Source organism: Oenanthe melanoleuca, chromosome 3 (genome assembly GCF_029582105.1).
Source record: "Oenanthe melanoleuca isolate GR-GAL-2019-014 chromosome 3, OMel1.0, whole genome shotgun sequence".
NCBI lineage: Eukaryota > Metazoa > Chordata > Aves > Passeriformes > Muscicapidae > Oenanthe > Oenanthe melanoleuca.
Window position 1 is genome coordinate 88172797 of NC_079336.1, and position 21545 is coordinate 88194341.

The 21545-nt window shown below is 42.0% G+C and overlaps 2 protein-coding genes across 3 annotated transcripts in view; one reads left to right on the top strand and one right to left on the bottom strand.

Annotated features, from left to right (window-relative positions):
- VASH2 (vasohibin 2) overlaps positions 1-3950 on the top strand; it is a 33740-nt gene extending 29790 nt beyond the window's left edge. The window contains exon 7 of the mRNA XM_056488242.1: positions 1535-3950. Coding sequence (XP_056344217.1) covers positions 1535-1604 — 70 coding nt within the window. The 3' untranslated portion in view covers positions 1605-3950. The remainder of the gene's footprint in view (positions 1-1534) is intronic.
- Positions 3951-4764: 814 nt separating this feature from the next.
- On the bottom strand, positions 4765-21333 carry ANGEL2 (angel homolog 2). 2 transcript variants are annotated; one of them, XM_056488240.1, is made up of 10 exons: positions 21162-21333; positions 19257-19490; positions 16523-16959; positions 14087-14340; positions 12772-12841; positions 10656-11077; positions 9572-9698; positions 8850-8910; positions 7422-7585; positions 4765-5570 (listed from the first exon to the last, which is right to left on the bottom strand). In XM_056488240.1, the coding sequence occupies exons 3-10, from the start codon at positions 16950-16952 to the stop codon at positions 5416-5418; spliced, it is 1683 nt and encodes a 560-aa protein (XP_056344215.1). In that variant the 5' UTR covers positions 16953-16959; positions 19257-19490; positions 21162-21333; the 3' UTR covers positions 4765-5415. The 2 variants fall into 2 exon arrangements, with proteins under 2 accessions (XP_056344215.1, XP_056344213.1); XM_056488238.1 differs by lacking the exons at positions 19257-19490; positions 21162-21333 and adding an exon at positions 18502-18738.
- Between the last annotated feature and the right edge of the window lie 212 nt (positions 21334-21545).

Here is a 21545-nt window from a genome sequence, read left to right on the forward strand (position 1 = left end):
ATGAGAAGTGGCAAAGCAACAGGTTTCATTCAGTGTGCCACTAGGTAGAAGAGTATTAGCTGTCCACAGCAATGTTCCCAGCTCTCAAATGCTGTGCAGATTCTCAGCAAGGATCTGGTGTTAGCAGTTCTCCTCTTAAGAAGAAAAAATAAAAAAATCCTTACTGAATCAAAGAATTAAAAAATATTTCAGGGGCTCTGTTGCATGTGTGAGCTATACACCCCCAGTTCCTGGGGCTGCAGCAGTACAGCCCTTCCAAGGTGTGTGCCCCAGCAGTGTGCCACAGGTAGGGCTGGGCTTTGCCTGGTGTGTGCCCCAGCAGTGTGCCACAGGCAGGGCTGGGCTTTGCCTGGTGTGTGCCCCAGCAGTGTGCCACAGGCAGGGCTGGGCTTTGCCTGGTGTGTGCCCCAGCAGTGTGCCACAGGCAGGGCTGGGCTTTGCCTGGTGTGTGCCCCAGCAGTGTGCCACAGGCAGGGCTGGGCTTTGCCTGGTTTCCAGCCTGCCTGTGGCCCTGCTGCCTGCCCGGAGCTGCTCCAGCAGGAATGGGCTGGCAGCCTGCAGCGGGGAGATAAGCACCAGCCTGGCTGAGCAAACTCAGGGCTCACATCTGCTGCACAGTGAACAAAGAGCAAGCACACAGAGCTGGAAACCAGGGCTTGAGGAGCTGGAAGCACTGGAGTCATGATCAGCATCCCATGGTACCACTGGGGCTTTAGCTGTGTTTCTGCAGGGAAGCAGACGTGCTATGGAGCACTAGAGAAATGTGTGCTTTAAACATGGTCTGTCTTTAGAAAAGCAAACAGATGGCTTAGTGTGAAAACAGCCAAGAGCCTGCAATAAGCCCTCAGATTACAGCTTCCACAGACTATAAATCAGCTGGATGGTTTTGGTTTGACAACTCTGTTGACACATTTCCCTTGCTTGCTAAGAAGAGAAACTGATAGCTCAAGGTTTCCTTTGGTTCAGGCTGTTGGAATACTTAAATGGCCTAACAGCATCCATGTGTGATGACTCAGGTGAATGGTATCAGAATGTTGGATACCAGGAGACTGAAGGGCGTCCAACCTCTGTTTTCTGTGTGGTGGGCTCCAGCCCTTCACACAGACCCAGCCAGGAGAGAGCCAGTCTGGGAGAACCAACACATAGTGGCCGTGTGAGAGGCCCTGCCTGTTTGTTCTCAGCTGTTTCAGCTTTATTCTAAAAGCTGGAGTCCTGCTTCGGGGTAGATGACAGGTGGGGTGTGTCTAGCCCTAGCTACTCATTTGAGCCCTCTCTCAAGTCAGGAGGAGGGGGGTGCTTTGGGCTCACATCCTGGATCCCAGCATGGCACAGCCTGTCCTTCACTGGTGTGTAGCTTCAGAGGCAACACGCAGAGAGCTCTATCACAGTAGCTCCTGTAGCAGATGTACCAGGATCGTGTTTAAATGACACCATTAGTTCTATGCAGCCCTCCTCCGAGGCAAGCTTTTCCCTGCGTGACTGCTGTGCTCCCCACACCTGGTGAGCAGCGCCCTCTTGCCTCCCCTGTGCGCAGGCCGGCGGCGCTGGACAAGAAAGCAGACCTGGCTACACTCAACGAGGTGGGCTACCAGCTGCGCATCTGACACGGCCACGCCGCGGGCTCCAGAGGGCTTCCTGCTGCTGCACTTTACCTGCACTCCCTTGGAAGGAAAAAGGAATGGGACTAGTTATTAACTTATGTACTCTCACAATAAAATCTGACCTAGAAAATAGGGGGTAATATTTTTTGGTGGCAGTATTTATTTCAATTTATAGAAAAGGCATCAGTGAAGAGAACCTAAAATTAGATTTGCCAGCATATGAGATTTTTTTATCTCCCATCATGTAGCAGGTGACTCCAGTGGTGTGAGTTTCTTCAAATATAATTTCCCTGTACAAGTGTTAATTGAACTTGGCCTTGTGCTGGGTGGTAGCATTGGAATAACTAATGAATCATATTCTTAGTATTAAGATGTGCTGGGCTGCAGTGCAATTAAAAAAAAAACCATATCACTATTAATCTTTAATTCAGCAATAAAAGCAAGCAGTGCAGAAGTGGCGTAAGTTTTTAAAGTATCGATATTACCTCAGTAGACTTAATAGATATGCAAAACTGTCAGTATTATTGTTTTCTAACTAACTTGTACTGTTTCCCAGCATTACTGGGAGTATTAAAACAGCACTGGATGTTTTACTGCCACCTGTATTATTATTTTCTGCATGTTGCCGAAAGATGTTAAGTAATATGCAAGTGTATTCTTAACACTGACATCTTGTTAGGCAAGATAGGAGGTTTGAGGTTTTTTAAATGATGATAATTGATGAATAATGGATTTTTAAACTTTCATAATTTTTTTATACTTTTGTCACAAGCTTTTAGTCTTTCTGAACTATACTGCCGAAGCACAAAACATAAAGATTGCTGTTTTGTAGAGACAAGTCAGCTTTTTTCTCATATGTGTAGTACCTGGAATAATGGAAAAACTCTGGGAATTGCTAACCTGAGTCTATGTGCTTTTCCCTCCACATTTATGTGCAAATTTGAACCTTGTCTTTGAAAAGCTGAGCAGTCTCCAATGGTGATGCCATGACACCTTGTATTAAATGAGGTATGGCAGGCTGAAGTTAACCTTCTGCAGTGCTGTGCAGTGAGTTTTCGTACATCTGTTGTATTAACAACTGCTTAGTCAGACTTGAATAAGGAAGTATGGCTGAAATAGATGAAAATCAACCTTGTCTGCTTCCTCCCTGCTCAGTTGTTTTGTTGTAAGACTTGGCTAAAGACCTGTGAGGGACAGCAGAGTTCTCAAGTGACATGATTAAGACTCGCTGGGGTTCACCATTCAACTTAGAGAAGTTCTCTGGAAGCATTCGAGTGCTGCATTCCTGGAAATGTTTCATTAGGTGCCTAAATATAAACTGGATTATTATACATGTCCAGCTTCTACCCTTTGTGCTGTACTCATAGATGATGCTGCCATGGGCCTGGTGTACCTCCCCTCCTGGGCACTTACTTTTTTGGGATCTTGATGAAAATGGATGCTGTTACAGACTGACAATAATGCTTATTCAAATGGAATTATTTAAGCTCCTGGATCACTTACATCAGCCAGAAAATGAATGAATACGGAAGGAAAGAATTGCTTGTACTCAGACCTCATTGCTCAAAAAACTGAATTTCACCTGCCTAGGACAGGAAGAAAAAGCCAAGACCCAGCAACCTTCTACAGCCAGTGAAAGGCTTTCTACTAATTAAGACTTCAGAAACTGTAGAAAGAAAACTTTTCAAAAGTGTGACACTTCTTTATCCAAGTTTACCATATCAATAACAGGAAGGTCTTTCCCATCCTTCTTCCTCTAAACTTTTCCACTCCTGAGTTCATAGTAAGGATTTTTTTGGTTAAGGAGTGAAGCTGAAGAGAGGTAAATACTCTTTTGATAGAAATTCTTGTGTAATTTTACATCAGCTGCAGAGTTTTGGTTTCAAACTTTGTGCTGCCCAGTGTCTTGTGACCCAAACAATTTTTTTAAGGACTTCTCATGGATAAAATGATGTGGAAAAACTTTTGATCAGATGTATCCTATAGCACAATGGTATCTGGTATGTTGCAAGTTTTTTCTATGAAACCATGGTTTACTTCAGCTCAAATAATGGTTGTATATAGTTTCTACCCTTGTCCAGCACAATTTATTTTCTGTTAACTGATACTGAAGCTTTTTAATTCTGTAGAGGTGTGTTGACAAATTGATTTTGGTTCTTGTTTAAAGTTCTGCTGAAATATTCTTTTGAAACTTGATTATGATGGCATTTGTCCTAAGTGTGGTTCAAGTGGACAGCAAAGTGGTCAAATAGCATAGAAAAACATGCATGACTTTTTGGGCTTTTTCTCATCACTTGTATATGCACAGCATGAAACTTCAATAAAAGTATCATGGTAGTCTTTTTTTAATGGCTTACTTGTTTTTTTCTCCTTGCTCTTAACAAGGGTTGCTACAACTGAAAAGTATTTTTAGCTGTAACTTGGATAGACCCAGAAATCTGTTGCCTCTATGTATGCTGGCATCTATAATATTACTCAGATGCTTGAAACCAGACAGCATCCAGGATCAAACAGGTTCTCATCCTCGGCATCAACCTGACTGTTAACAGGTAGAACCTATGACTGACAAAAGTAGCACCCCTCCAAATTCTTAGCAGTGTAAGCTGAATGTTTTGGCATATTTTGTAATGGAATGCCAAGAAACTTATTTAATTCAATGGGTTTTATTATTAGTACCACTGTACTTCCTGCATTATTCTCCAAGCACAAAGTAATTCCAGTTGCCTGCAGTCAGGGAAAGGGAACACAGGTGAAAATTCCACAAGTGCTTCTGGGAGACAAATGTCTGAATGGGTGGAGGTTTTCCAGCGCTACACTGAAAGACAACTCTGTTACCTCAAAGTTGGTTCTACATACACAGCCATGTGTAGTTTGACCGAGTCACAAGATTTGTTTCCAGCCCCTCTACATTTCTTATTCAGTCTAGTGTTTCTTTTTAATTACTTTGTAAATTGTATTTTACACAGAATGTATAGTGAGAGTAAATACAAAACCTTGATCATTTCGTACCTCAGGATCTGTCATTACAAGATACAACCTGGCATTTTTAATAACTAAATGGAAAAAACCCACCTTGTCACCAATTGTTCAATATGTATGAAACCTCAAGATGTAAAGGGCTCATTTTTTTTCTCGTACAATAGATCAATTAAGTTTCCTGTGATGTGGTGTGCTCATTAAGCTTTATTTCAGATACTTTAAAAAGATTGAATGGTATCTGTATTTAAGCCCTTAGAATTTTAAGCAGCAAATTCTTAAAGCATAAATATTTGCCTATATGCCCTTCTTCCTTTGAAAGTTCAGTCTTGCAGCCTCTGCACTTACAACACTGAATTCCTTTGCAGAAGTGTTAAGATGGAAGTGTCCACACAGCACATTTGTAGTAAAACATTATTTTCAACTCATTATAAAATGCTGCAGGCACACAAACACATTCCCCTTTGCTTGAAGAAACACACAGTTCTCAGAATAGTCCTTTTTACTGTGATTTACAATAAAAATAATTTACAACATATCCATGAAAAATAATGCCATTTTGAGCCTGGCACAGATGTTTTCCTTTATCAAAGAAGAAGCTGATGTAAAATCTTTTCTTTTTCTCCCTAAAAGACTTCATAAAGTAAATTAAATGTTTTTTTTTTTAAAAAAGTAAGTCCCTTTAGAAAGTCTACTTTACACAACATTAACAAATCAGCATGCAGGCAAACTTATTTAAACTGGACCAGCAGTGCTTGAATTAACCTTTTAAAAAATAATCATTCCAGGAAGAGAGAAGGTAAAGGGAACTTTACCTACACCCAAAGTCCTTTGGATATTACCGTTCAATAAGCCTGAACTCTGCTAGCAGTGGCAGGTGGTCAGAAGAGTTCTTTTCATTGGGAAGACCATTAACAGTCCAAAGATCTTTCTCTGTTACAAGTGCCAGCCTGCCAAGAAGTTTCAGACCTCCATAAAAAGAATCCTCTGCTCCTGTTAGAAAAAAACAAACCAAAAGGAAATAGTCATCAGTGCATGCTAAATACCACATGTTCATACAGTTGTAGAAGCAGGAAAACAGTATGGCTGCAATTATCCAAAGTTGTTACTGTTCCATGCAAAATTAGCAATAAGACACTTCAGAAATTCTTTTACAACTCTCATAGTAGAGTTTCATCTGTAGAGCTCAAAGTATTGAGAAGGATACTATTTTGCATAGGGGTAAATAGAAGTAAAAAGGAAAATGCATTTATTTGTTCATTGTAACTCCTCTTTTTGAAAAAGCCTCATATAATCTCCTGCTACCTACTCCTATAACTACCTAAGAAACCTACCCCCACCTCCTTCCCCAGATGAAAGACCACACTGCTCGTGCAAGAGTGGAACACTACTTACTCCAGCCTTGCAATTACTACACAGTTACATAGAATGGCTTGGGTTGGAAGGGATCTCAGGGACCATCCAGTTCCAACCCCCCTGCTATAGGCAAGGGACACTTTTCACTAGACCAGGTTGCTCAGAGCTCCATCCAGACTGGCCTTGGACACTTGAGGGATGGGGCAGCATCCAGTACCAATCCCTGAGGAATGCCACTTGTCTCCTCCTGGACATTGGGCCATTGATGGCAACTGTTTGTTTCCAGCCAATACATATTTTAAAATAAAACCCTTGAAATGGAAAAAACAATCAGTGAGCCTAGACTACACTTAAAATTCACCTGTACAGACTTTGGCAACTTTAAATACAGAGGCCCAGGTCATTAGAAAACTGAAAATCCAAAGCTTCACTTCATTTCTAAGTGCTCATGAATAAAAACTCTGCAATCACACAGCGCTCTATTAAGTCATGTGGCATTCAGAAGTCATTTAAATACTTTCCATATTGTGGTTTTTCAATCAAAGCTTTTGTATTTGCCATTTTACATTAAGGTAGCATTTACTGTGCATGTTCTGACAAATAAGACTTTTGTGAATTGACTGAATGAATTCTAACAATCAAGTCTCAAGTTACGAGAGATGAAGGTGGTGTTTTCACTCCACATACTGAAAACAATGTTAATTTGTAAAAATCAGTTACACTACAGTGGCAGCAGGAATGGAATACAGGTTTCTTTGTTCCAAGTTCTGCAGAGCCATTTATGTGCTAGCACTGCACTGATGTTTGTTGATGGCATAAAACACAGAACTCATGAGGGCATGGAAAGCAGACTGCTCAGAAGCACCCACGGAACGAGTCCCAGAGCAGTAAAGGATGGAGAAACACTGATACCCATCACGAACTTCCCACAGCGGTACCGTGACTTTATGGCACCATCTGGTGACTTTTAGCTGCAACTGCAAACCGGAGAGTGACAGCTGGGCCTGTGCCAGTGACCGTGCCCAGAGCAAAGGCCAAGAGTCTTACTTGGCACACGTTACTGCAAGACAAAGCTGAGAAGTAAATTGCCAGGAAACGGTTCGTTTATCAGTTTTAATGCGCATCATAAATTGCTGTTCACCATTGTGTTGATCAGATATTGGGAACACTGCCTTGCTGTAGGTCTGGCCTGTGTTACTGACAGTATTTCTCAGGTGCTGCTTTCCTGTACCTCCAGCTTGTCTCCTTGCTGAGACAGGAACTACAGGAATGCTCAGTCAGATGTAAAGGTTTGCCCTGTGTGGCACTACAAGTCCAGCTGTGGTGAGCTGCCAAGGCCAGCCACATTTCTCAGGTAACAGCTGACATTCAAAGCACTACCATGAAGCTCTGAGGTACTTCACATGGATGAATTATCACTGCACTTCTACAACAGCAAACAAGTATTCTTGTTTATCATTTATGAAAATTAAAAGTTGGTTTCTTTACCTGGCTGGGCAGCAGTATCATCATTTGCTGCAGAATAGAAAATATAATCCACTGTGACAGCGCTTCGGGAATGACAAGTTGTCACTTCTGGTATCCCAGTGTCAGGGAAGTAATGAGAATAGACTGAAGACAATTTAAAATGGTGCCTCAATTTCGAAGACAACCTAAAGAGACATGAAAAATTAATTTTATTTTATTTTCTTGCATTACCAAGAAGGAATAAGCAATGAAGAAATATCAAATAGTTTCTGGTTACAAACAAAATTAATTATCTGGATGTGCAAACTAGTGTTTCTCTCCTGCAAGCCATCCCATAGCATTTTATGTGAAAGGCTGAAAACTCTGAAGGGAAAATGCAGGCAGGATTTTCAAGTAAAAGTGCTGATCAGAACTGGCTTAGCTGACACTTTAATTATAGATAGCTTTCAACTCCATATACATTCTGTATGCATTCACATGTCCTCACTCAGCAATCTCTCCCTGACACACAGGCAGAAATGCCCATGAAAGCAATAAAACACAAATCCATCTAACCAGGCCCTTCAGCATAAAAAGAAATTCAGATTTTTAGAGGTTTTTTCCTATCCCAAGCTAGAGGTTTCAAGCTTCCAAATCAGGCTGTGCTTGTCTTTCTTCCACTCAGGGTCCCATTTTCTGTCTCCCCATCATTTGTCTATTCCTCTTGAGTTCAGCCCATCTTGTCTCACCTGTCCTTTCAATCTTGAAAGCAAACTGCAGAACTGCACCTTTCAGCAAAAGAACTCCTGTCTCTCAGACATTTGCTTCCATCATCTCTGCAAATCATCCATCCCTCAGCTGTACCTGCCTCATCTTGCATTTTAAACCTGGGCTGCAATGTGTTCTGATTGAAACCCAAGCAATTAAAAAAATCAGCATGTTACCTTGTCTGCCTGATTCATATCAGAGACAAACATGCCAGTTGGTACAACACAGACAAGTTTCACACTGTATTACAGGATTTTACTACATCCATAAACTACCAAAACAATAAAAAGTGAGAAGTGCCAATACTTTAGCAGCTGGACAACACTCTCTCTTTTAAGAACATGGCTTCTGCAAATGGACTGAAGTTCACGTTTCTTGCAATGTCCCTACAGCGGATGATGTTCTATTCATGTCAAAAAGTGACAAAAAATGCCAGAAGTACTCTCTAAACAGCACTGACACCTCAGCCCTGCATTCTGAAAAAATATCTGCAAGTTCCTGAAAGAATGCAACATTACATTATTGCCAGATCTAGTCTTTTGCTGTCTGATCAACCTTTTCATGTTTAAATGAACAATGATGCTATTGCTAAAAGGGCAGACTGAGTTGGGTGATCATCAGGTATCCACACCTGGAATCAGATACAAAACCAACACCCAAGTAACCAGCCAAGGGCTTTCCATATTTTTCCCCAATACATACTTTTCAGATGCTATTACAATCTCCTGAGTGTTGTCCTGTTTTGCTGCTTCCAATTTTTCTCCTGCAATATAAATATAAATATAAATTCAATTTACATTTAAAATAGGATATAAGTGAGACCAATACTGAAGAGCTACAGAAAAGCTACAGAAAAAAAAAAAGTACACCTATTTTTTGCAGCAGGCAAGATACAATTCACCAAGCTGGATTAAATTCTTCTCTTGCATTAGTAACATTCCCTCTAAGGACTCTTTTATATTATGTCCCATTCATTTAAAATTGCTTTTTCTGTCAAAGAAAGGAAATAGTGGATAAAAGATACAGCCATCCTCAGCAAGGAATCACTTGCTTTTCCCAATTGTTCCATGAAGTGCCAACACTGTAATTCAGAAACACTGAGGCAGAATGCAGGTTCACACTATGTCCATGTGCTGCATTCCTTCAGCTCTTTCTTCCCAGTCACAGCACAGCTGGCTTTCAGGATGCCAACACAGGAGTTTATACACTACACACCAGCTCCTGAAGGGAAATTTCTAACTATTATCTTATAAAGATTCCAATTTGCAAAGTTTATGTGAATAAATCACTTTATACTCTAAATGAGCCCAACAAGGAAGTTTTGTAAGCTCATGACTCACTGTTTTACCCCCACTAAAACAGAACGTATGGTTTTCAGTACTAGCTGAAGGACACTTGATACTCACAAAAATTCATTAACTGACCTGCATTTTCTTCCTTTTGTTGCTGTTTTATTTCATATACACAGTTCTGTGAAATACCTAATTTTTTTGGCCAAATTGGAATAGATAAGATTCTTTGTCCCCTTGGAAACTGTTCTTGTCCAGAGACCTGAAAAAGAAAACACAAGGTTTTTTCAGACAGAAATCTGATTTAGAAAACAAAGTAAAAAACGACCCACCAAACAAACCTGGAATAAGTGAAGATTTTTTGTAAAGTTTAAAGAAAAAGGCCCAGCCCCTTAGAATAATTCTTTTATAATGAGTAAAATCCCAGTAAAAATAACACCCTTTACGTACATCCACTCTGCTTATCCTCAGCAAGTTCTTTGCAGGCACCCATTTTTTTCAGATGGTTCTTGTGATACTGAGACACTTCCAAGGACACTTTTAACAACGTCACAGCTCTGGCTCAGCATAAAGAGCTACTGAGCAGACACTTCAGCTTCAGGATACTGATCCTTCTGGGAGCAAGTCAAGTCAAATGGGGGCTTGAAACAAGTCCCCACTAGCAAAGAACACCCAGCAGGGCTATTTTTTTGTCATGTTTTCTCATTTTATGTAGTTCAGTCACTCCTATTACATAGCATGTGACACATCCAACAGCTGCATACAAGAGCTCACAACAAGACATCTTTTAACATGAAACAGTTGAGGTTCAGCATCTAATTGCAGCTTTGCTTTTACAATTACTGTAGCCACCAAGTTTATCTACAGTAAGAGTCCTCTTCCCACAGGGCACACAGCAGGTTTTTGATTAAGTGGTTATTTTATCCTACTTAAAGACTGGGACACTTAAACACAGTGATAAAATCATCCTGTGGATTCACTACGTTTCAGGAATGACTGCTGGTGAGTTTTTCCTTTCAGAATGCTGGGACAGGATACAATATTCCCTAAGGCACAGCTAATATATCTAAGCTTATTTAACTCAGTAACTTTTGCTTTGCAGGCTGCAGAGAGGGCACTGAGAGAGGCACTGCAATGGAAACAATCACAGCACCACTCAAATATTTCTCTTTAATCAGAATTAACCATTTTTTTTGGTGAGAATTCAGAAACAGCCTACCTTCCCTATAGCAAGTCCTTCATAATTTAACTTTCCTTCCTTTATAAATCTGTACAGTGGAGAGCCAGGAACAGAATTGAAGTCCCCACAGATGATGATGGGGCAGAAGGAGCCATCTGTCTGAGGGGCAACACTGGCAATCTCTGCCAGGAGCATTGCAAGCTGGGTCAGTTTGATGTCCCCTCTCCTTGGGTTGTACAGCAGGTGTGTATTGGCAATACAGATGGCAGCATTGGCTTTACAGTGAAATCTGGGCTGTAGCAGCAACACCAGTCCAACGTTGTCCCTGTCCAAGAGCGGAATATCACGGCGAAAAAATTCCACAGGGTTTGAGGAAATCAGGCTAAATTTGGAAGTTTTGAAGCAAATGGCACAGCCATCAGGTTTTCTGCCTGTCCTCATTTTATACTCACAGTGATAGCCTGCAAGAAAGGCAATTAAGAACATAAAATACTATTGTATAAATAGAGATTTTAAAACAAAACAAAACAAAAAAAAAATCAGAAAAATCTCATGCTGCTTTTCTCAAGTGACAGTCAACCTCCAGTCTGAAGTATCAAAGTCTGTATGAAGTTCTCTTTTCTTTCTACCCTAATCTGAGCTGAGGTGAGGCAGGACAGGAAATGTGGTCAATACCTTTTGCAGTGTGTAAACATCTACACACTCTAAGATACCAGTCAGGTTCTTATCTCCTCATCTGGAAAAAAACCCAAAACAAAACAACAAAGAAACCCCCCATAAGGCACATAAAAGTGGCCTTGTGCACTGAAGTTTTTTCTGGATGTTACAAGAATGGTTTAGGAGTAGGACCAGAGAAGCATTACCAATCAAAAGCCTTAATCATGCTAAGTCATTAGTCAATGTCATGGAACAAAGGTCTCAAACATATTTACATAATTATGCAATTATCCAGTGAGCAGCAAGTGACAAGCTTTCATCAAGGAAACAGAGACATTTAGCAAATGACAGCTTGGGTTCAAGCAAGTCCATCCAGAAATCGTGATTTGCCAATTTCTTCATTTTACATAGAGGTGATTTAAACAAGACCTCATCTATATAACGAAAAAAAAAAATTAGCTCTTGGAACAGTATCTAGTTTTTGCCATTTTTAAATGTACTCTGCCCTGCCCAGACTATATGAATTCATGAAGTACAACCTTAATGAAGTAGTGAGCTCACACCAGTGCTGGAACAGGGGATTCCCATTCCCCTCTCCCAGATTTGGGCCATGACGCTCCTGCCACTTGTTGTGGCACTTACTGCTATCTCAGTAAGCCTACAGAAAACTAACCCAGAAAAATAAAATTAGTCTGGATACCTTCATGCTGGACTGGTGAATTTCACTAGTGAGTGCTAGAACCTAGCCCAAGATAAGGGGCAGGACACGTATCTGGGAGCTAGGGTTGTGGAAAGGAAGAGCTAAAGTAAGCTCCACATCCTCCTGTACAGTAGCTACAAGCTCACTTGCCCTCACAGTGTTGTTTCACATTTCAAGTGGATTTCAACCAGTATTGCCATTACTCTCTTCTTTGCAAACACTTAATTCTGGGAGCTAGACTACCTCAACTAACCAAAAAAGAAAAAAACATCAATCCAGTGCTGCTCCTTCACCATGTCCTCCTGGATCAGACAAGAACCGGTGCCAGGATGGGAGCAGGGCCCTGGGACTGGAAGGTAGAGCAGGGCACAGAGGATTTAGATCAGTTTAAACCACCATGGAATCGACCCTTAACAACACATTCCTTCCATAAAATGGAAAAAGGGATGGTGACAAGACAGTCCATTCAGACTGACAACACTTGTATAAAAACCTAATGAATATATACTGGCCATGGACAACATGGTGCTGATATCTGGCAGGTTTCAAGGAAGAAAAAACATCCCCTTGAAGAGCTACCAAAAGGAATACTGGTAAAAAAGATTAAGGTAGTATTAAAAGAGGACTTGATGAATTTATGAATGAGGATACACAACATTGTTGCATGTGATGGCAAAAGACTTGATTCTATAATCTGTGAGAGTCTTTTTGAGGAAACTAGTACTGAGTTCCCAAAGGGTAACAAGTTACCCCTGCAGGGGAGAAGACAATGTATTGGTCCCAAAAGTTTCACCATACCCAGGGATTCCAAACTTGACTTGATCTCTGCTCTGTAATGGTCTTCTTGGACTTCTTGTAAGCACAGCACCTAGGGCAAAGGTTTACAATTAAAATATATTAGTAAGTAAGTACATCAAAATGTTACTACAGCATATCTCTGCTGGCCAGTCTGTATAGGTATTAAAAAAAACAAAACAAAACCTCAGAAGCTTTTTGACTCCATAGTGCCAAAAAAGAATTCACTCTTCTATAGAAAATGCTCCCTGAGATTATGAAGAAGGCCCCAATTTCTCCCACTCTTTTTCAGACAGACATTTTCAGAGGTGAGATGAAATTTAATCAAAATTGTAACTTGCTACTACATTTTCAGCAGTTCAGGGGAGACTCAGGGAGAAGGGATGAAGAGGCCAATGGCATACTACAGGGTAGAAAACAGGCTTCCATATTATAAGAACCTGAACCAAAGGGCAAACTCAAAATATTCTTTCAAGAGCGTTCACAGAAACACAGAATAGTTTGAGTTGGAATGGACCCACAAGGATCATCAAGTCCAATTCTAGCTGTGAGCATCTGTGATCCTCACCCCAGCATGCTGCAGTAACACAAATTTACAACCATCACTGGGGTAAAGGACTGAGCTCCCAAGGGGAACAAGTTACCCCTACTTGCTGAACTGCAGCAACACATTCCACTTGCCCAGCTGACATTAGCTCATTCAAGGTCTCAAGGGAGAGTCAAATCCCTAGCAACACTCTGAAATCTCTGCTTCACTTAAGGTTACAGTTCCAACCAATGAAATAGTTAAAAATCTATGGCCTTTATTATTTATTATTTCTCTGTGGAAAGGGCACCTGAATCTACCAGGGTCTGACAGCAGCTGCTCCTCTCAGAAAGCTATCCAAAGTATCTCATTGTAAAGATATATGCATACAGGATGTATAAATTTATTAGGAACAAAAGAAGAGCTTGAAGGGACTTTAATTTCCAGATTCCTGGCTATGTACTAACATAACTGCATTTTTTAAATGGCACAAAGGTGTTTTTTTGTGGTTTTCTAATACAACTATTTTTTTCAGCACTGTTTTCTGACACAAACAGGATGGATTCTATGACTGAACTTTTGCTGGTCTGAAAATGACTAAAGCAAAATTTTACTGACTTGACTTCCTGATTATAATTACAATAATTTATGTATCCTCAAAAGCAAACAATAAACTCTACAACCAACCAAAACCACAGCAGTGTTTTTTCAGACCCCAGTGCAGAGCAGCAGAATTTGCTACTTCAGTTTATAACTTCTTAAGAACTATCCACATGCTCATTTTCTACTCACATCTGCATCCAGCTCTTTGATTTCTTGCAGGATGTTGGGAAATCTGTATGTCCAGAATAATAATCGCTGCCTGCAGTGTTTGTACAGGTGAGAGTTGTCTTCCAACAAATTCTGTGAGAGAATATTGTAGGACATGACTGTAAAATCAAATGCTGCCTCACTTCCTGTACTGCTTCGGTCAGAGCCTTTATTTTCAGCGATTTTCATTGTTTTACTCTGCTGACAGAAATATTCCCAGTGTCTTTTGATGGTTCCTGTTAAAAGCACATGAAGCAGAAAAAAGTTTTGTTATAGACCATGTGACTTCTTACTGCTCTTAAAAATCCTTCCACCAACAACTATTTGTCTTTCAAATCTCTTAAATAATTCTAAAAGCTTATTCAATTAGCAGTGATTCAGACCCTCTGTTTAAGATGGATTGTATACAAACATGAGTTTAAAAAAAAAAAACAAAAACAAAAACAAAACAAACCAAAAAAACTCCATTCTCAAAACAAACAGCACAAAACCATTATATGTCCTGGATTTCAACTGCTTTGGAATTGGGGAATTGGGCATGTTCTAAGGAGAATGTTGCAATCAGATTACACCCCCTGCTCCTGTAGAAGGGCTGCCAAAGTGGTGAGCCAAATCCAGTCTGTTGAGAGTCTTACACTGCCTTGTGCCACAGCCTCCTCAGCAGAGATGGGTTATGCCAGTCTGGAACACACTCCTTAGGGCAGCATACAGGCACCTTGTTGATCTCTCTATCCCTGACTAACAAAGGTTTAGGAATCCATCAATCACCTCTAGCCTGTGTACAGTCTGTAAAACTCAGGCATAAGCTGCACAGGGTCTACTACAAGAATCCCAAAACAATAATGAACCCAATTTTCCTTAGTAAGTTGAGAAATCAAGGAATTATTAAGTCTCAAAATTACTAAGAACTTCTGAAAAGGCTTCCTTCACCTTTCTTCCATTTTTGATTTCATACTTACTTTTAGTAGAAAAATTCCTAATAACATATCTGCCCATCCTTAAGCATACAATTACTTTTTAAGAAATTTATTTCTCCACTTAAAAACACAGAGATGCTTTTCACCCTTTATATCTGAACTCATCTGAGAGCAAGCTGAGGTCCTGTTACCCGTGCTAACAATCAGTGGCAGACTGCACCTATAGCTGTTACCATCTGTCCTATTTGGGTAGTAATTTTTCATTGCTGTGCTTAGATTATTCAGGAGTTTATAGTGTTTGCAATGAATACAGCAAGGCTTTAAGTTCTGTTTCTCTGGTGGGAGAGAAGCCACATTGCTCCTCAGCAGGTATCTTTAATTAGCATCCTTACAAAGGGTGACTGGGAAGGACCACAATGCCACCCATGTTCTCAGACAAAGGTACGTCAGGCAGGGTTAGGAGAGGACTCAGTAATTAGGGGATGAAGCAAAGTCCCTTCCTTTGGCTCCTGAAGATGAATATGATGTTTCTAAGCCTTATGGGTATTTCTGTCCAAAAATCCCTTTGGGATGCTTGATACCAACTATTGCTCCTTTTAATCATAATACAATTTCCAATTTATTTTGCTAAGGAAGTGATTTATGCAAGAGGGCAACAATTTTGACTGTGTCCCTCTATTTGTCTCACACTAGACAAAACTGTGAATATACACAAGACTCAGTAAAATATTTGGATGCTATGTACGAGATTGTAACTGCAATAAGCTAACACAGATACTTTGAAGCTTCATGGAAGTTTGCTACTGAGCCCAGCAGACAATTCTGCACTTCTTCCTGTATTTATCTGGATAAGGACACATGCTGCTTGCTCTGTCAGACCTGATCTGACACAAAACTGGCTAACATGCCAGTGCCAGAATACAGCTGTAAGAACAAAATCACACAAATCAACACGATCAACAACTGGAAGCAGGCACCATTAAAACTCAGTCCATTAATTCTCAGTTTTCTAGATCACAGGTAACTCAACTGGTCTGGAAATAAACCAGTTCAGGTCCAGCAGGATTTATAAACTCAGGTTTATAAGGAATGACACTATACAACTGCCAGCCCAGCTCAGCCCTACAGCAAGTCAGCCAAATCTTTTTGCTTTTTAGAGCTTCCAAGCTAACAGACATGACCTGGTGACAGAGACATGAGAGAGTGTTGTCTGAACCAAGCTCAGGACTCCCCAGGTTGGGCAACCCCTCACACAACTGACTCTGTTCTACTGCCAAGTGCAGTGAACCTAGCTCTGGTAGACTGCTGGACAGCACAAAATACAAGTTTGGAGACTAAACAGCATTACAAAACTGGACCATTTTTAAGACATGCTCTCCTGAGAGGGGTGCCAAGAAAAACAGTGACTCAAAAGGAGCAGGCACTACTGCCCATAACTCTGTCATTTGGTGTATTTAGCATAACAAATAAACATGGAAAATGAGCAAAGAACATCTTTTACCTTTCTTGCTGCCATGTTTTTCTTCATTCTGTGCTACAGAAAGACAAGATACTTCCTTCTGATTAGACAAGTTTGTTTTTTGTTCAGGAGCTGAAGTATCATCCTGGCCACTGAGTCTTCTCTTCTTTGTCAGTGGTTCTTCTCCCTCAGATTTCATACTGGGGTTGGGTAGGTGAAAGCAACAACTTTGTGTGTAGTTATCAAGATGCCAATTAGAGGTCTGAAATTGCCTCCAAGGCCCAAAAAATGGATGGAATCTCCAGTTTGCTGAAAAATCAGCTGGAAGAGGGAGTGGAAAGGAGCCCCAGGGAGGATAGTGTCCGGCCCATCTCATACAGCTGGGAACTGGGCTGTTCAAGGCCAATATCTGGGAGCCATTCCAGTGGGTGATCCAGTCTCTGCCCAGCCTCTGCACATGGCGGGGCAGCATGGAGTGTCTGCCAAAAAAAAGCACAAGTTTCATTCATTACTGGAACACAACTACATCTGCCTGTAGAAAACTGTGGAGGCAAAGTCATCCTGGTCAGCACTTACTCTTTCTCTACAAGTTAATGCATACAAGATATTCAAACATTTATATACAAGATATTTAAACATTTATCTAAATTATATGCAAAATGGGACTTTGCAAAGTGATCTTGCATTCTTTCACCCCCCTCAAATTTACAAATGCCATTTAGTGACCAAACCCTATCCATCCCTATAACTATTTACAATTTATTTTCTGCCTTGTTGAATTCAAGTGTCAGATCTTTCAAGTGCTCAGAGGAATGACCTTTGCAAAAGGTAAATGCTGCATTAAGTTTATCATAAGGCTACTTGTAAGGAATGAGAAGACCTTCCTGCAAGCAGCCAGGACTTTGTTTGGAAAGCCATTGATTTGGCTCAAATCCCAATGCCAACACAACAGGGAAATAAAGGTACTAAATCTCAAGGCATCACTAGCACTGGCTTAAGACTAAATCTGTATTTTTACTTCTTTCCCAGGAGAGCAAACCACAGCTCAGCAACAAAAGCCATGAAAAAGGTGGGGTTTTTTGTTTTTTTCTTTAGAAGAAGAAAGAAATCTGTCTCTCAAAAAAATCACGGTAAGGAAGGCTGAGTGACAATAATATCTCAGCTTCCTCACTGTTTAAATAAGGTGTATTCTGAGCTTATAAGCAAAAGATAACAAAGCCTGGTATGCCTGAAGTAGCACTAAAGTGAGAATTTCCCAGCTTCATTCAGCCGAGCAAATAAGGTGAAATACAGAATCACTGAATCACAGAACACGCTGAGTTGGAAGGGAGCCACAAGCATCATCGAGTCCAAGCCCTGGCCCTGCCCAGGGCACCCCAAGAGTCTGAGACACACACACCATGTGCCTGAGAGCATTGTCCAGAGGCTCCCTGGTGCTGTGACCACTTCCCTGGGGAAGCTGTTCCAGTGCCCAGCCACCCTCTGGCTGAAGAACCTTTTATTAATAACCAGCCTAAACCTCCTCTGACACAGGAGTCCTGTCACTGGGCACCGCAATGGTCAGTGCCTGTCCCTCCTCTTCCCTTCTAAGGAAGTTGCAGACTGCCATGAGGTCTCCCTCAGTCTCCTCCAGGCTGACAACGACCTCGGCCGCTCCTCACACAGGTTCCCCTCAAGGCCCTTCACCATTTTCATTGCCCTCCTTTGGACACCCTCTAGCCACTAACTCAACTTTCAGCAAAACGCGCTTGTCCTCAAATAACCCTTTTCCGCCACAGCGCACCAGATGTAGTCCGGCAGACACAAAAACAAAACACTCCCCCGGACACCACAGCATTACTACGGAGCAAAAAGAGACATCACTCCTTTACAAAATCCCCCAGAAACGCTTGCTTTACAGAAAATCCCCGAGCAGCTGCTCCCTCCTCCAGCCCCGCACGTCCCACGCCGCGCTCTGTTTACCGCGGCCCTGCTCGGCCTAATGGCGGCCATTCCACAGCAGCGCCCCCAGCCCCGCTCACCTCCCGGCGGGCCCGGGCCCCGCTGCCGGCGCCGCGCAGCCCCGCCGCCCCCCGAGGGGGTCAGCCCAGGGCAGCGCCAGCTCCGGCCGCCGCCGCCGCTGTCCGGCCACTCCGCCGCCGCCTCATACCCCGCACGGGCCGCGCCGCGCCCTCCCGCTCGCTCCTGGGACTTGTAGTGCAAGGGCCGGGCCCGCGGCCACGCTCAGTGCGGGCGGGCGCCATCTCGGCACCGGGCGGTGACGCCCCCTCAGCGCGGGCCGCGCCCGCCCCGGAGCGCAGCGCAACCGCGTGAAGGCAGCGGGATGGCGGGCTGCGGGAGCGCTTAAATGGAGGGGTTCGCGCAGTGGGTTCTTCACGCGGAGGGTGAAAAGCACTGGAAAAGGCTCCTCCGGAAAGTGGTCACAGCACCAAGCCTGGCAGAATTCAAGAGGCATTTGGACAACGCTGTCGGGCACATGGTGTGACCCTTGAGGATGCGACCCTCCAGATGTCCAGTGCAGGGCCAGAGGTTAGACTTTGATGATCCTTGCGGATCAGATATTAGCAGGTTGTGATATAAGGAGTGTTCTCTAACCATACCTGAAAATACAGGCCACTCAGCATGTTCTGTGATAGATTCCATATGTGGTCTTCTCCCGTGTGTTCCTGCAGGGTCAAAAGGGCTGAGAAAGAGCTGCCCTATATTTCAAGCTGCTGTAATATATTTCAGGATATTTTCCTTCAGTACTGCAGGAAAACACCAAAACCCCACTCACCCAAGCAAGTATTTCAAGACTGTCAGGTTTTAAAACGCAGCTGAAGGTTCTGTGCTGAGGAGAGCTGGCTGAGAGACGGGTGGGAGGCTGCCCGCCCTGCAGCCCCTGCTGACAGACCCACCGCTGCTTTCCAGCTGAGAAACAATCCTCTGGCTCTGCCGATGTTGCTTGGGTAAGCACTTAGAACGCTTTCTTGAGGTCTTCTGAGGACAGAGGAAATGCTGGCCCTGCTTACTGTAAGGAAACGTAGCACAGTGCATATGAAAAATTATAGTGCTGAATAGTGCAGATGCTGCGCAGGAACTGTAATCAAGTAAAATACTGTTTCTCTGCATTCCTTTTATGTCTGCCATAAAAAAGACTTTAAATAACGTTTGAAGTTTTCCCAGGAGTGCTAGGGAAGACTGGAATTGAAGTAATGCAGGGATGAGCACGCTAGTTAGGCAATGTGTCCGATCCAGTTTGGGTTTTCCATTTTTTGGACACAAGTTATTGGTGAAAGGTAAAAATACCCATCCATTTTCTATTTCTTCACCATATGAGAGTGAAACTACTAGCCCCATAACACATGTGTAGTAAAGGATCTCCCAACTGCATTTTCAAGACCATCTTGTTTTGGTGTTTTGTTCTTTTCTTGAATTTTTGTATTCTTATCTATTAGATGTATTATTAGGACAGAAGACAGTAAGCCATAGCTATAGCAACAACAACTGCTGCTATTTCTAAGAGCAGAATCTATACATAACATGCAGTTATTTTCTGTATTTTGACCTGTACAGGGACACCCAAACTGATCTGTCACTTCAAAGGTTTTTACATAGTGGTAATCTTAATAGTGATGCTGGAAAAAAAGAAATCACAGAAGCTTTGGGTTTTAATGAAAATGAAGATGTGCTGAAAAGCATGGAAGTTGTGTAAGAGGCAAAATGGAAGAAAGAGACTAACCTATTAATATGATGTAAATTGTTTCTCGTTTCAGTGTTGCTAGATTTTCTTGCCTTGACCTAGAGAAGTCTTAATAAACCAGTAATACTTAATCGTGGATTTTTTATTCCTCTCTAATTATTATTTTGTGTTGGCTATACCATGTGAAAAGATATCCTGCAGAATTAGGTATCTCCAAATTCTGATTTGTAAGTAGAAGCCAAATTATTTTATGAGTCATTTGAGCTTTTGAAACTCCCTAGTGAATGGAGGCTACTGACTCACTGAGGGATGCTTTGATTGATTACGCTGCACATAAGAACAGCCACGGTGGCTCAGATCAATGGTCCACTGAGCTCAGTTTCCTGCTTTCTAAACGTGGTTAGTAGCAGATGCCTAGAAATGTGCAGGGGCTGGGCAAACTTCAAATGAACATTCTCCCTGCCTCTTGCTGTTTTCAGCTTCATGCATTTCCTAAGCCTGATGTGTTTGTCTCTTTAGTTACTCACTGACTGTCTCCCCCAATTACTTGAATTTGCAAACTTTTGATAACTTATAGAACTTCCATGAAGTTCTGTGTACCAGCACAAGATGTAAAAGACATGTTCTTCCCTTTCAGAAGATAAGTGAGAGTGACAAGTGAGCTGCTAACAACCAATGTCCTCTTTTCTCCCTCTTCCTTAAGAAAATGTTCCTTAAAGGAGAGGCATTGCTTACTATTCAGTAAGAGACTTTCATCTTTCACAAAGACAGGCAATTAAGTATTGTTAAATACTTTCTGTCAAAAACTTGCATGAGAGCAGAGATACTAATAACCTGGTAAGGAAAAGCTGTTTTTTAACATCTGCAATTAAACGAATGAAAGCACAGTGATTAAAAAAAAAAAAAAAAAAAAAAATCGAAACCGTTTATATAATCTGGGGTGTGAGTTCTGCATTGGTACTGACTCCACTACAGACAAGAAATCGAAGGTAATCTTACAAAAGGACAGGGTCCTGTGGCACAAAATCCTGCTCCTTAGAAGTGAAGCGATGCCCCTCAAACCCTGGAGGGTTTCCTAAGTTCTGGTTTTCTAAGACCAAAGTGTTCTGTAGACCTGTGCACGCATGAGAGCCCATCCGCAGGGAGAAATACAGGGGCAGCTTAAAGAACCTGGAGGAGACATAACACACAAACCATGGTGACTGGATAACCATCGAACTTGCCTTTCTGTTAGCATTCCTCTTTAAAATCCGTGAGTCATTTCTGCGTTACAGGCCTATGGATTTAGGGCAGCATAGCCTAAAATAGCCCACGGCAGACGCTGGGAGCGGCGTACCAGGGGCTCATTACGGATTTGCAGAGGCCACGGGCGCCTGTGCGGGC

What these genes read in the sequence shown, in the direction of transcription:
- ANGEL2 (XM_056488240.1), bottom strand. Translation starts at nt 16,952, where the DNA reads ATGCTGCCCCGCCATGTGCAGAGGCTGGGCAGAGACTGGATCACCCAC. An exon ending in AAAACATGGCAGCAAGAAAG is followed by an intron (nt 14,341 to 16,522) that starts GTAAAAGATGTT and finishes TGCTTTTAACAG; the next exon opens with GAACCATCAAAAGACACTGG. An exon ending in AAGGACTTGCTATAGGGAAG is followed by an intron (nt 9,699 to 10,655) that starts GTAGGCTGTTTC and finishes TTTCTTTTTCAG; the next exon opens with GTCTCTGGACAAGAACAGTT.